We start from the raw sequence: 16,000 nt of genomic DNA on the forward strand, positions 1-16,000 counted from the left end.
ACCACGACAGGCAGCCAGAACAAAGCTCTTTTTCATGCACGCGTGTGTATACAAGGCAATTTCATACACACAGAAATAAAAATAGTTTTTGTACTACTTTGTGGGGATGAAAGGATCCTCTTTTTGAAATCTCCACTGCTGGATGCTACCAGGCAATATTACAGGAACTTGTTACTGGTAAAAAAACTCCTCAAACTCTTTTCAAAGGATTCATAAACTTATTCCTCCCACCATTTAACTTGTTACTAAGGAAGTGAAAAAAAAACCCCACTGTAATCCAGCACAGCTCTCGCACACCCATCTGTATATTTTGATTATAATACTCAATACTGTTGAATTCAAACACAGGCTTAACACATAACTTACAAGTTATTCCCAGAATTGAAACAGTTGTGTGGACTTCCTTGGGTTTCAGAATAGCTCCTTCATAGAAATGCCACAGTCAATCAATTAAGAAAGCTAAAAGTAATCAGTCACCCACGGTTGATTGGATTTAGCAGTTGGTGAATGCTTTTTGTTCCTGGATGAACTACACCCACTTTCAAAGCTGATTAAAATTTTTTGATGCTCTCTTCCACCTGTTCAGGATGATAAACTGACTCCAAAACTAATCAGCTCCAAAGCTAATCACCTCTAAAACCCTGGTTGAGTCAAAAGTAGCTCCTAGCAGGCTGCAGCCTGGTGTGAAGACAAAAGCAGGTGGAAAGTGAGGCAAGACCTATGCAATAAGAGTTTCTAGACATCACTTTTTGAAGCTGGTAACACCAAGGAAAGCAGTATCCTTGGGCATGGGCAGAGCAGAGATGCTGCCTGCAAACTTTCAGCAGCAGCCACTGGCTTGGGCTTCTCTCCCTGCTTCACCCAGCACAGCAGGAACTACCAGGGAAGTGCATGTGGTGCAGAACAGCATCATTGAGGGTGAATCTTGACACAACAGCAACTGCGCTGCTGGTGCTGCTGAAAAAATAAGAACCAGCTTATTAGGCTGCTTTCCCTCTGTGAGGGATTAGCCCAGTCAGCAACTCATTTAATGTCATGAGGGGTCTGTTTAGATTTCCGTTTCTTTCCTCCATCTGTGGATGTAAGAGATCAAAAATAGTTGAATGATACATAGATGTCCTGCCCTTTCAACAATCTTAATGGAGCACACTGAAAGTCTGCAAGAATGACAAAAAAAGGTCTCTGAGGACGCATTGCAATCCTAACCATTTGGCCAAACAAAACCTATCTGCCATCATAATGTGAACCTGAAAACAAAGCCAACAAAGAGAGAAGTTGGGGGACTCTACAGAAACCTTCCTGTCTGTTGTTGGATGCCATTATTTTGTATTGTTAAACATGTACTTCGAATATGAGTAATGGCCACATAAAAAAAACATACAATAGACAAGAAGACCAACCTAAATGTGTTATCACTACTTCAGTCATTGCCAAAATGAATCTCAGAATATATTTTCTGGTAAAAAAAAAAAAAAAAAAAAAAAATTACCTAAAATTTCAAGTAGCTAAGGGCTAGATCCTTAAGCTAGTCAGGGCAGCCCCAGTGAAATCAGTTCATACCACCCATGGAACCAGGTCAACTCATTTATCCTTATTTTCTTATTGTCAGTGTCACTTTTCCTAGGCCTTTCACATCATGCTGTTCCAATCAATCCAGCAGCCTCTTTAAGTGCAGAAGAACATCACTATTACATTTTAACCTCACTTTTTTTTCCAGAAGCATTTTTTTCCAAGGGATTTTTAACCAATCTTTCAGAAAGGGGAAAGTAAGTGCTCTTTAATACTAGTCATATATCGCAAATCTGCTGGCTGGAAGATCCCAGGTAAGCTCTCAGGCACAGATTAATGAGGTAAGCAGATAAACCGAGCACTCCCTCGCTTCCTTGGGGATTCTCATGCTGAATTTTTAAGTATTGAGTTTGCTGGTGATCCCATTGGCACATGGCAATGAGATGGCACTGAGCTTCATAGCACTCCTGAAAGTTTGAGGCCAGAGCTTTTAAGTGACTTTTGTATTTAAACTTACTGAAATCTCTATCTCTGCTGCCCACCCAGCTCCCATATGTCCGTATTTTCAAAGCATGTATGACCTGGCCAACCACAGTCGCTGAACAGCCTAAATGCTGATGCTGTCCCAGAGCTAATGACCTTCCCTCAGCTTTCAAATGAGCAGGAGCTCAGAGAGCATCTGCCAGGAGAGGGGACATCCACCTATCCCTTCTCCCACCAAAGGACCCTCCTGTACTTTTGACCCTGCTCAGGGTCACAGAAGGCCCATGTAGCAAGATAACTTCTGTGAAAGCCACCATCCCAGTGATAGTTTATTGTGAGACGACTGCTTGTGAAGGCCATGAGAGGCAGGAAGGAACTCAGGCAGCTCTCATGGAGACTGGTTTAGGACAAGGTTTGCAGCAGGCTCCAAGGCGAGAGGCACCAGAGCAGCACAGCAAGTCTCTCCATAGCTTTCCAACCTCTCTCAGCTTACACAGCTTCTTGCTGTGATGGCTAGCTTCCAAAAAATTCCCCCTCCCCCGGTGATTATGATGGAGATGTTTCAGGAGCTTCATCAGCAAGACACTTAATGCAAGGCTGAAAATCCAACTGCAAAGCGGGAGCTCATTATGTGAGCTGCTGCACCCCTCGGCTAAGCAGCTCCAAAGCATCATTAAAAAGTTGGCAGCAAGTACCTACCTGCACCTGTAATTGCCTAACAGCCCTGAACTGCCCGGCCCTGAGATCTTAGCTATTGACCCCAGGGGAGACAGGTTACCTTGGCAGAAATGGGAGGAGAGCAAGGTTCCTGATGATGGTTTTGTTCTGCTGACCAGCACTTCTTTTGTATTTTAAAAACAGTCTTCAAAAAGTGAATGCCAAAATGCCTCAACCCATTTAATTCATTACAAGAGTTTATGGAACAGAATCATGAGTAAATTCAAGAACACTATAAAAACAAGGATTTCATTATCTTTTGTTGGTCTGGTTACAGGCTAGTAATCCACAGCAGATTACTGGAATATAATTGCTCTCTCTATATATGTGTATAAAAGTAAGTTAAGGTAGCTACTATCTCCATCCACCCATGGAAAATACATTTCACTAAGCTGATTGGAATAGAATGCTTTAGGTTTTGTTTTTATTTTTTGAGGAAAACGTCTACATATTCATGTAACTTTCTTGGAGGCTCCTGTAAACAAAGATTTATGTTCAGGGCCATTGCCAGAAATAAGATATGTCAGAGGTCTGCAACCCATTCTATAGAGAATCAGTCAATGGCCCAAGGGTACTTCCTTGCTAGGGAAAGGGTAAAATAACTGAGGCCAAGGCCTCAAATGCAGCTCTAGTTTTAATCAAGTTGTTGATTTAGAGCATAACATGCTTTTATTTTTTTTTCTTCCCCATTGTCAAAAACCATTTTGTTTTTCTTGACCTGTCTACAACAGCGTCAATGTCTCTATATAAACCATGTCTGTTCTTCGCACTACTCCATGTGCAGCTCATGGGCAGCTATGTACATTGCCATTGAGATGCAAATATATAGGCTTTATATGTAAATAGATTCGCTTGCCTCATACTACTGTACAAACGTGGAAAAAGTGAGGGGTAGAGAGGGAACAAATGTCTTTTTGGTAAGGAAATATCTCAGTAAAATTCATATGCTTGGAAGAAAATTAAACCATGGGGGTAGAACATTTTGATAGGATGATTTCTTAGATTTGGGAGCTAAAAGGGAAAAAGAGCAGAGTCAGAAAGAGAAGGGAGAGTACTCACATGGTCAGTCCTCACTGGACATTTTGGAATAGTATTTTCGTGAAAAGATTTAAAGGTTTTTCTTGCATTTTGTAATAAAACTAAAGAATTTGTAGAATTTCTTTGTACGTGGGAAATAGAATCTGTTTTGCCAGCTATGACACATTCTCTCTTAGTACACCAACTGGCTGAATAAAGGCACCAGTGAAACACCCACTGGGCTGGCTTGCTCTCCCAAGTACAAAAGGACACAGTGGGCTTGCTTTTCAAATACAATAACCCAGTGCCATTGGGATTTTCTTGGGACCAGCACTGTACGACATGGTTCTGCTGGCATCATTGGAATCTTTCCCAAGAAGAATTTGGTTCAAAGTATCTTTCAAACAGACAAGTCAAAAGCTTATGAAAATTTCTAGAAGAGCCACCATCCTTCCTGTGGTACCTGTGAACTGTGGACATGTGTAATTCACATAGTTAAAATGCCAGAAAGCCTGTATATCCTAAACTAAGCAGCAGTATTGTAAAGAAGTGACAGTTCAGGACATTGCACCATTGGTACTCAGAATATGCAGCATGTGCCCATACATGCACTAACATTACACAGCAACATCCTTTACACAATATCTACTCACTTGTCTCTGGCTTGAAGCCCTCCTCACAGAAACTGTCCCTCTCCATTTTCTGCTGCTCCCAACACCTTCACACCTCTGGGTTACATTTTGTCCCTCAGCTTCTCACTCCCCTCCCTCCTGCTCCTTTCACCTTCTCTGGTCGCGAGTCTCCAACGCTCCCCACCAACCCCCACAGACGTAAACCACAAACAGAGCAACAAGTGCAGTAACTCAGCAGCAAGGTCATAGCTCCCCCATAGAGGCAAAACCCTGGCCCAAAGGAAGCTGTGAAAACTGTAGGATTTCTGCCAAGGTGATGTCTGGCCCCAGGCAAGGTCCAGACAGCGGGAGAGAGGAGGGAAACTATTCCCAGCTGATTCCAGACATGCCAATGAAACAACATTACGATCCTGCAGTTTTTTCTCAGGCATAGCGCCCATGGATGCTACCTGGTCTCCAAGGAAAAATCACTGAGATCATTCACAAGGTCAGCCTGATTGCAGCATCCTTCCCACATTACAAATATTCAGCACACAACACAATCCAGATGGTAACAAGCAAAAGTAACATGCTTTAACATACACGCGGGAGTTACACAGTTTAACTGAGAGTGTGTTCCTGTGAAATCCACTGAAAAGAATTAATCCTTTTGGGGCAAACACCAGGATTATTACTCCAAGTTCTGTATTTGTATCTGCTTTGGATAAACACTAAATTAAACAAAACATGCAATAACTAGAAATAGTCCATTTCAGGTTTGTACAGCAACTACTTTATTATTTTCAAATGCAAATGTTTGCATTGTTTGCTATTTTACAATTTTACAAACTAGGTATAAAAGACCATAAATAAATGACATAAGTTATGTGTACCTAAAATTCATGGAGGGGGGAGGGGAAATTACAAATTAAAACAAAATAGAAAAATCTATATGTCTAACCCAGAGATCATTCAAATGCACGAACAAAGAAATGCTGTTAGATTTTTTCAGTATGAACTAAATTATAATATGACTCATACATTCTAATTATAACCACAGTCCTTGCATATTCCAACATACTTGCAGTGATACAAAAAAATAAATGCACTCTCTTTTTATTTGTCTGATTAGTATTTCAGATTTTTTTTTTTTTTTCTGGTTATGAAAATGTCACATAAAAGAAAAATACTGCTTTTTAAGTCCCGTTTACTGGTTACTTACCAGCCTCTTGTATTTTATACATATATATTTTTAATACATAAGATCCATCACAAAATTAGTACAGCAAGAAACCCGGACAAACATCAACCAGGGGTGTGCGAGCAGGACAATTTCTGAACAGAGGTTTCTTGTGCGAGACAGTCCCGGTGCTGACCTCTCCTCTCCCCCATGGGAAGCAGTGCTGCAGCACTCGCTTTCCTTTTGTCCCCAGCTCCCTCTGGAGCACCCATGCCGAGTGGCACAGGTGGCACTTCCCGGCACCTGGACCTGCCCGGGCTCTGCTGACAGCGCAGCTGCCCTCGCTTCCCTTCCATGGCCCTTCAGGCATAACTACGGTTAACAATGAGCTCGGAGAGTCCATGAGGAGGGAAAAGAGGACGAAGCTGGAGCGACTTTGGGACACCACTTTATGGCTCTGGTCAAGGCTGCACTCGCTTTTAACACAGCGGGTCCAGCCTCCCCCATGTCTGCTGGAGTGAACCCCTGACCCATGACAGTTTGCTGTGCTGCACTGGGTACCGTGGCAGATGCCAGCCCCCCATGGCCAGGAAGTAAGTGGGGAGCATCACCTGCCCCACTCCAAATCCCCAGCGGCCGTATGTTCCCTGGGCTCTGGGGCACAGCTCCACTCAAACTAGTTTACACTACATTGACAGCAAATTCTCCAAACACAGAAACCTTTCCTAGGTAGTACCAGTAAATGGCAGCACTGGTCCTCAGGCCATGGAAGAAAGAGCATCTTTTACTGCACTTCACCAGCTCTTCATCACTCGCAAGAGGAACAGGACACATTTCACAACTCTCTTGCTAACTACTGTGACCTTAAAGGTCTTGTTGCATTATCGTTATTTAACTTTGCTGAGAGCAAATGATGTGTTTTGATTATTACGTTAGAAGTTTTCACAGCTTGCACACAGAGCAAGGTGCTTCTGTGAATGGAAGAATTGCATATATTTGTTCGCATCCAACAAGTCTTTAAAATCCTATTTTTGCAGATAAAAAAGGCTACTTAAGAGTTCAGTTCAGAGTTACCAGTGGATGGATATACAGGTGTTGCTTCCATCACCTTGCCATTTGGAAACTGGTTGGTCTTGATCATGAACAGGGCATTAAATACAAATAAACAACACTTTAGAACATCTTTAGCACCCTTATGGAGCTCGTAATCCGTAACTCCAAAACTAACTTGAAATTGCCTGTTTCAGGCTGCAGAACTACTCATTAAGGTTAGTGTGGCAGCTAAAAAATACACTTGTAGATACAGAAATTTAAACATCTTTTTAATGTGTGTGTTCTTGCTACCATGGCAGACATGAGCTATTGGCCTGCTCTCTTATGACAGGGGACTCCTGCGCCTCCAGAGACGCTTTCGGCACATTCACAGGCAGTTCTACACAGGAGGTGACTTGCACGCAAAACACACGCACACAAGCACACATACGCACCTTTCAGAGGAGATATTAATCCACTATCCATTCAAGGAAAAAAAATATATTTATATCACTGCAATGGCACGTTTTGTGTAAAATGTCACTTCAGCAACGTATATGGGCAGCTCACAGGAACTGGGTTCTTTGCTGCGGCACCTGGTCTGGTGTCCATGGTAAGATGTGTAGTGCTCCGTCACCTGCATCCATTGGAGATGCAGCAGTGACAGCCAGGGGGATGAGGAGAGAAAAGAACAAAATATATAAATAAAACCAAAGGTAGGAAGAGAAAGCAGAAGGGGAGGGGAAAAAAACCCCAAACATCCAGAAGTCTGCAGGGCTTTGACACAGTACATTCCTCAAGCGACAACTGGGTGCTGAGTCTTAATGAGTTAGTTAGCTCTCAATGACAAAAAAAAAACCTGGAGCGGGTGGCACAGGAGAAAAAAGACAAAGTAAAAGTCACGCTTTCTTCAGGGACTGGTGACTGTTCAACATGTGTTCTCCAGAATCAGTGCTATGGAAGACGCAACTGTAGATCCAGAAGGCTAGTCTATGTTCCTCTGTGGTCAATATGATCAATAGGACGGGCTATGAGGACGTGAAAGCAAAATCTAATTGGCCTGCACAAAAAGAAAACACAAATATATTAAACAACATGCAACAAGACAGGTGGGCACGCCTGCTCAAATGCCTCCTCTCAGATTTCCCAGATGAAGCACTGCTGTTCCTTGGCTGGTGCAATTGCTGATTCACATCAAAGTTAAAGAGCTGAACTCATCTCTGGCCTGGTGAAGAGGTGACCTGGTGGCAGGTTCATGAAATAAAACCTCTTCCCATAAATGGGAGAAGGATTTCCTAAAGGACAGAGGACAAAGTAGCAAGAGATGCAATTCTCACAAGAAAGGGTAGCTGAATGGCAAATGCAGGCGGATGTGGCATATTGCCACACTGGCTGGTTTGCCTGTCTTGGGCAAGTGAGACAAATGCAGCCAGCAGTTCTCAGAAGGTGAGACCCCTTTGCGTTCCTTGTCCCTTTTCTTTCCCTTACACTATTTCAAAGGCCTGCTTCCATGGTGTCATGTATTTTTTTTTTTTTTTAATCTGCTTTCCTCCAGCTAAAATCACATTGAAGTGGATGCCCCCTCACTGGCTGTGTTTTATCACAGGGAACACAACCATCAATGGCAGTTGTGAAAACCCAGCATCTCAGCTGCCTTCACAGTTTTCATTCCATAGGGACACAGTTTTCCATTTTGCGTGGAAAATATTGGAGTGTTTTGAATTCCAGTTACTAAACTCCAAGAAAGCAATTTTACAATCTGGCCAGGAAATTGGGTGTATTTTGTTTTTACATGAAAAGAAAATCTCAACAGAATGCAACAGATTTACAGCAAGAGGAAACTGAAAGTATCTCTGCACTTAAGAAGCAAAAGAATTTTTGCTGCTGGAAGTACAAGTGTCAGGTCTTTAAAACGAGCAACCACTTCTCACCTTGCCTGGCAAAATTACATTAAAACATGCTGGTTTAAGCAGTTTTTTAAAAGAGGTCTTTTTTTTTTTTCTTTAAAATTGAAAAGCTTTCACAAGTAATACTGCAGAACTGTTTTTACTAAACTGTCATGACTTGACAGGATCCAAATTTAGCAACCCATACTCTGAACAAGTTGTTCTCTGTGAAATTTGGAGGTGAGGGAGAGTTAGTGTTTGAAATCAGCAAGTTATTGTTCAAAGTGACAAAAAGTGATGTGAGTGACGATACAGTAAGTGTGACTTGTCCAAGTGAGTGAGATGTTTTGGATCTAGAATAAATGCAATTATTAAAACCCCCTGACATAGAAAGTTACTAAATTATTTCTGAATTTGCTGTCAGGTGCAGAGTGGGACCAAACTATTATAGATCAAAGAACCAGCCTTAGAGTCATCAAAACATAAATCTCACCTTTCTGACATTGTGCCTGGCACAGCTAAAACACAATGTCTATTCTAGAGGATGTGGCATGAAAATCCTCCTCCTACCCAGCACAGAATCAGTGGGCCTGATCCTGTCTCTTTTCTAAGTTCATCTCATCACTTGCAAGGACTTTAAAAGGAATCTAATCAATATACTCTGATCAAAAAGAGTAATAAAATCTTTAATATAAATAAAATTCAAGCCTAAATGTGTTCAGAGCTTTACCAGATAAAGCTTTATCGTATGTGACCTAATGAGGACAACCACATCCCTATAGCAGTCACCTCCACCTAGCAACCCAGGGGATGCTTTCACTCATGCGACCTTCCATCTGCTTCTTGTAGGAGTCGGAGGGCAGCTTTTCAAGCACGTCATGCTCCATCCTGTTTGCCATACTTGCAGAGAGGTCCTTAGACCTTAGCCATACAGCCTAACCTGGCACTCACACCCACAGTTGCCTTGATAACCCAACGTATGGGGCTGATTTCAAAAGAGAATTTGGTTGCCACAGGTGGTGAGACTGGATCACCGTGTCTGAAGCGTTAACACAGCTGCTTAACATAGCGCTGTCACCATGCCCAACACCCAAACTATGCAAAACCAGGAAGGCTTCATGCACAATCCCATTTCCTTCTGCTCCCCCTCCCATAAAACCAGTGACACAGCAACTGAGACTGATTTTTCTAAAACGTAAATATTGGCTCTACTGTTTTTCATGAGAGGGCAGGAAAAGCCCTTGATTCTTCTTGGTGCATTTATGAATGTACTTTACAAGGTTATTCTTACTTTCTATACAATCTATATGCATGGGACTTGCCACCCAGAAAAATAAGAGCATCCCTGCTGCTCTCAGTGCAAAGTGGAGTCAAGCTCTTAGCACTGAATTGAATGAGCCCCAAGACGCACTCCTACACCTTGTCTGTACATCCTAACACACAACAGCTTGAAAGCAAGACCAGGTTTTGAAACAGTGCAATTTTCACTGTCATCAAATAGAGCAAACAATGGGAAACACTAAGCAATTAGTTTGGGAAACCAGCACAGGTTCATACAAACTAGCTGGGAACTCCAAATAATATATACCACAGCACTTTTTCCTTTTTTTTTTTTTTAACCCAGCAGTGATGAAATCCTAGCACAGTTTAAGAAATAAAGCACCATGAATACGTTGGACACTGTACTTCCACTGACCTTCTTCGTGTGGCAAAGAGAATTGCCTCTTGAAAGAGAAAAAAAAGTCTGAAAGCTCCACAGCCACGATTGTCACAGCTGACTACTGGCAAGATGTTCACAACATATCTCTAAGTGGTAGGCTTCAGCACAGCACAACAACAGCCAATAAACTCCCCAAAAGTCCAGTTTTGCCCAGTAATCCACGAGATGGGTCATTTCATGTCTCAAGCCCATAAATGAGTAGATCACTAATCGGCAGGCACTGATTAGCCCAATGATACTCTCACTGAGGTTTCTGCAAGGTATTAGTGATGCATCAAGTCTGCAAAAAATATCCTAGGGCAGATTCTTCATTCCAGTGAAAGATGCACAACGGTGGTTTCACCCACAAATAAAACACTATAGTTGTAATCCTACGGGTCACAGGGAGAAGGAAAGTAATTTCGTTTTTGTTTTTTAAGCACAGTATCTGGCAGCAAACATAGCATCAAAACTTGAATGTGACTTTATATTTATATAGATACATGTATTTTACATATCGTTGATCAACAGAGAAGTATGTTCCAAGAAACAATTTGTTCCAGGTCTGGTTTAAAATGACGGCTTGTCATTTCTGGAGGCTCCCCTCCCAACACACACGCTCGGTTTCTGCAATCTGTACATCAAGCAATACTGCAGATCTTTATTTCGACGGGCGAGGAGACGAAGTAAAAAAAGTGCAGTTCTTCAATTAAAGTGCATGGATGAGGTAAACTAATTTCAAGAGTTTTGAGTTTATTCAGTACTGGCTCAGACGGGGACCATCCTGCCGTGCATCTGTTGCATTTGGGTGCGCATTGCTTGAACACTGCTCAGTATCTTGTTCTGGTGCGTGATGGCAGTGATCCCAATCCTCGCCAGGTCACTGTGGAAAGCAAGAGAAGTAGGGGACTGAGAACCGTGGATAAGATGCTGGTGCAGAGAAGAATATTAAGAGTCAAACACAAGCAACATAGCGAAAGCAAGGCAGATGGACAGAAATGTTTAATTAAATAAGTGAAGGCATTATGGAGGCATTTTAAAGTTATCCTCCATCCAAATGAAAGGCATTCCATTCCTTTAATGAGTGTAATGATATGTAGCATAAAGAAAAAGAGGTTGATTAAATCCAGATTTACCAGTTTTTTTTATTATATCACTGAGTACTTACTCCTGGTTCATATGCACCACAGCCTCTAGGGTGGTATAGCCAGCAGCTGTGAAGTTATCCTTGTATCGCTCCATTTTAATGGCTTGGAGCCAGTCACTGACAGAAACAACTGCCGAGAACTCAGGGGAGCTGGGATCCAGCAGGGCTGTGCTAGGCCTGGATGCCAAACAGTGAAAGGATAGAGAAATGGAGTCAGCTGGACGATGAATCGCAAATCAGAGTTTGGTCTCTGAAACAATTATCCTCAATGAATAGGGAACATAAGGGCAAGACGTTGTGCTCAGTAAACTGGTGGCTCTCTGCATAGCAATGTACATCAATGCAAGAAACTTCACAAAATGCAAAGTAATAGGCCAAATTTTGCTAAGAATGAATTTGACCTTAGGTTTCTATTTTTGCTTTCAGATCTAATTTGAACCACAATGCCACCTCAGATTTCCACCTCAGATACAACCAAGTTCATAGAAAATGCTTTTACTTCAAAAAAACAAAGAAGATGGCAATGCTGGAAGGTGTTCAGTCTACTGGGTCTGTATCTCACAGGCAGCAATGCAAGACGTTGCCAATCCTGCATGTGTTAGACCTCAGCTTGGCAACTATAGAAACGCTACTGAAGTATGTGCAAAGGAACTGGGAGCTCACAACCTGCCAGACTGGTTTGGAGGGCAAAACTCAGGGCGGGTTCAGATAAATCCTGCTTCCAGCCAGGTTTGCAGGCAAGCTCAGTGCATTCAATCAAACTCGGGACAGCAGGGAGTTAATCCCCTCTTTAATCAATCCATTCCTGACCAGCACGTGTGCCAGAAGTGGCAGGAATCATGCAAGCTTTGATCTTTGTTTGCACTGTGGAATGTGCTTCTCATTTTCCCTTGCACAAGTTTGTGAATAATTATTTTTACCAAATTTGCTTCTTAATATCTCATTATTTCACATCTATTGTAAATCACAGTTTCATTAAACCATTATAAATGACTATCTATCTAACCAAAATAATTATAATTTAGCAATTTATTTAAAAATGCACATTATCAAAGATTAGGTGTGCAACAGCATACTCAATGTCTTGCCTAAGGCACCCAGTACATACTGGTACGACTTGGTACAAGTCTTTTACTGTACTATCTAAAACAAGACCAATGATGGCAACCTAATTATATACAATTATGCTTCACACATGAAGTCGTATATTAATAATGTTATATATTTGAAATTCATATTCCAACAAGAAGAAAAATAAAGATCTATAAATAGCCATGAACATGAAATGATCTTGAACAGGCTCTTAATTTTTGTAAAATTTATGTATTTTCAAAGAGCACCTGTAAATTGGAAAGAAAGCAAAATAGAGATCATGCTGTGATTCTCAAATTAAATTATCACAGCAGATCATATTGTGATTCTCACCATGTAAATTATTTAAGTCTCAAGGGTGGATACATTTTTGCCAGGCTACCAATGCAATTAGGGCAATCTGGAGATAATGTGGTGATAGTGGTCTCACAGGGTTAATAGTCCCTCTTCTGATATTTTACATTGTAAGGAAGATTCACAAAGGGACCTACAAGTTTAAAAACAAAATCAGCTTTTTCCAGGAAGTTGTTCTGTTGGAGACTAAAGCAGAACTTCTGTTACTCCTTCACTGATTCAAGAAACTTAACCTTGTATTGCCTTGTGGATATTTTTATATCTTCCCTTCTACTGAAAAATACCTTCCCATTATCTTCCTCTTGTTTCTTTTCTTTTAAGCTTTTTTCCGTATTTGCTGTAAGCAAATTTACCTGACAAAGCAAAGGCATTTGAAAAAAATAGAACAAACCTGGTGTAAATTAGCCAAGCTCCTATTACTTCAGCAGTGTTTCACCAGCTTAAACAAACTGCTGATCTGTCTCAACAAAGATATTTTGGTTTTACTTTACAACTCTGGGAGTTTCCTTCCTACTGTGCTTCTTTCGCACGTAGCAGGTATACTGTGCTTAGCAAACAAAACAAAACACCAATGTAATGCGGGATCGGTGGAGACATGAAACTGGCTTTCCACAAAATTAAATTCAAATTCACATAAAAATTAATCCACGCCTTCCCAATGCCCGCAAGGCGTTGGCTGTAATGCCATAATACTCATTTGCAAATCCTACACAAATCTAGGGTTTATAAAACTTGATGATGTACTTTTCCTGCAGAAAACCACATCATTCCTGTTAGCTACACTGCATTAAAGCTACCCATTCAAGCCCCTTCACTAGGGAAGAGAGGGCAAAGATGCAGCAAACTTGGTCTTCAAACAGAGCTTGCCTGCATCAGAACTTTTGCTTAAGACTGTTCTATGAACCTGGTGTGATACAGGAAGAGCTCTGCTCATTCCATCTTCCTTCTCACAGAGCTAGGAGAGTTGGGGGTACCCAGTGGGGTTCAGCAGGGTGCCAGCACGACCCCTCTGCCCTCTTGCACAGTGCAATGTCTGCTGTGCAGTGAGGCTCTGCAGAGCCACAGAGCACACTTTAAGCCCAGCACAGAGGCTTAGGTGACATGCAGCTTTGCCTGTCGTCTCCACTGTGCTCCCTTGTACATCTCCATTACAAAAGCACAGCTGACCTGGAGCTCTCGCTGCCTGTCCTCTTCAGGCTGTTGGGGTTGCGGATAAGTTTGTCCAGCATGTTGACAATCTGTCCAAATTTAGGCCTGTCACTGCGTTCCTTCTGCCAGCAGTCTAACATCAGCTGATGGAGAGCAATGGGGCAGTCCATTGGGGGCGGCAGCCGATATCCTTCTTCAATGGCTTTAATAACCTATAAGTGGCACAATTAGGAAGACATTAGAGAACATCAGATGCTACTCAAATCTACCAGCTGAGTATCATTTATCCTAGGGCGATCCAAAGTATGGAAACACATCCACAATTAAGTGAAACAACATGGAAAACGGCACTCAGGCTCAGGCAGTTGGTGGTCTCAGAAATGTCATTTCTCCTCAGCAATTCAAAACTAAAAGGGTAGAGCATCCAAAGCAGATGTACAGAAGGGCAATGTGTCACAATAAAGCACATGGGATACAGGGATGACAAAATAGCCCAGGTCAGAATTAAGCAACTATCTTTATTGGACAGAGGGTTGAAGTTTTGGGTGCTATATGTTGAAGATGTTTTCCCCATGATTTTAGGACACAGCAGACACCCCCTTGTGCCCCTCCTCCCTGTCAGTAATACAGGCCTTGTAGTGAACCTGTTTTCTCACCACTGTATGCTCTAAGCCAAGAAATGCAGAGATGGGAACCCTTTTGTGCAGCTTTACCAAGAATGTACAGAAGCCCAATGCAGTAACTGAAGTATGAGTTTCATATTTAATAGAAACCAGAAAAGCTCACAAGCTGAAGTAATTTCAAACCCTTCAAAAAGGGCTCCAGAGCTCAGTACTCTAATGGCTTCTTAGCCGTCTCAGGAGAATGGGATGTGACCAGGACTCAATTCTGGTATGACCTAGAAGCCTTCAAATTTTAATTAATCGATATGACTTTGCTGGCAGGATTCACCATGAGACTGAATTGCACTAAATTCCCTTGTTCTGGTCTTGTCCAATTAGTGGCTAAAATCCACTGGGAGGACAGGAGGATATGCTTGTACTAACAGCAGCTATTCAGTGACTACAAACAAAGTGGCTCTCACTACTCCAGAAAGCATAAAGGTCCTTTTGATTTCTCTTGATTCAACAGACACAGAATAATTTGAAATTCACTTCTGCTTTGTTGTGAATAACACTGCTCTCAACATCATTAAGGAGAAAAAAATGGTATGTCTATGCCATGTATTAAAAAGAGGATGCAAACACAGTAATACTGGCTTTCACTGTCCTGTTCAAGCCAGCTTTTCAACATGGTCTAGCACCAGTGTAAGCCTAATATGCTAGCTCTGTGGTTGTTGCATTGAGCTCCACTGTGCAGTGTAGACATGCCTGATATAACTGAGACACATCTGGTGTTTTATTTTCTTGCTAAATCTTGATGACTTCCTGTTAGCAAAGGAAGGCAAGACTGGGTGCCAGAAGAGACATTTCACATCAGAAGGAAATTAAAATTATATCCCCCATTTAGATTAAATGCCATCCGCATCTAGACGCTCTTTGAAAATGTTCAGCTCCACATAAGAAAGCAGACGAGTTGTAAAATGACTTAACCACTCCCTGACCATATATTCAGATTAACATTTTCTTCTTCCTTTATATGTTTGTAGATCCCCTGGGAAAAGAATTATGGATAATCTATGCCTCATTTTTGCTAGGATTTATTTTTTTTTGTTTAATAAAAATTCTATTAGCAAAAACTCTTATTAGCATTATTATTAAATACTCTTCTAGAATAGCAGCCATTGTGCATGCTCCCCCTTGGAACACACTGAAGTAGTCCAGATGGTACGGTTAAACAGGACATGCATAATTTAAGAATGGTCATTTAGGAAAGCTGCTTTTTAATGTCCTCAGGGGGCAGCTGTGCAATTGTCACAAGGATGCTCTGACTGATAATCAGAATTGGATTTCATATGTGTTGTTTTAGATATCCTACAAGAAATAAAATCATCTGGAAGAAATTACAAGTGTACTGGGGCTTGAAGGATTAACTACTAATAGGAAACCCCATTAAATTAAAGTGTTTTTTCTTAAAGACTTTCAATAAAGTTGAGATTTAATATCAACATTCAAATCTTCCCTC

The 16,000-nt window shown here is 41.5% G+C and overlaps 1 protein-coding gene across 1 annotated transcript in view; it reads right to left on the reverse strand.

Moving 5' to 3' along the window:
* Positions 1 to 5,114: 5,114 nt before the first annotated feature.
* Positions 5,115 to 16,000, reverse strand: part of EPHA4 (EPH receptor A4) — a 109,088-nt gene continuing 98,202 nt past the window's right edge. Inside the window, exons 15-18 of the mRNA XM_030494928.1 lie at positions 13,895 to 14,088; positions 11,303 to 11,458; positions 10,132 to 11,017; positions 5,115 to 7,609 (exon numbers count right to left, since the gene is read on the reverse strand). Of these exons, the coding sequence (XP_030350788.1) occupies positions 10,903 to 11,017; positions 11,303 to 11,458; positions 13,895 to 14,088 (465 nt within the window). The 3' untranslated portion in view covers positions 5,115 to 7,609; positions 10,132 to 10,902. The remainder of the gene's footprint in view (positions 7,610 to 10,131; positions 11,018 to 11,302; positions 11,459 to 13,894; positions 14,089 to 16,000) is intronic.

The sequence above is a fragment of the Strigops habroptila genome, chromosome 8, assembly GCF_004027225.2.
Source record: "Strigops habroptila isolate Jane chromosome 8, bStrHab1.2.pri, whole genome shotgun sequence".
Taxonomy (NCBI): Eukaryota; Metazoa; Chordata; class Aves; order Psittaciformes; family Psittacidae; genus Strigops; species Strigops habroptila.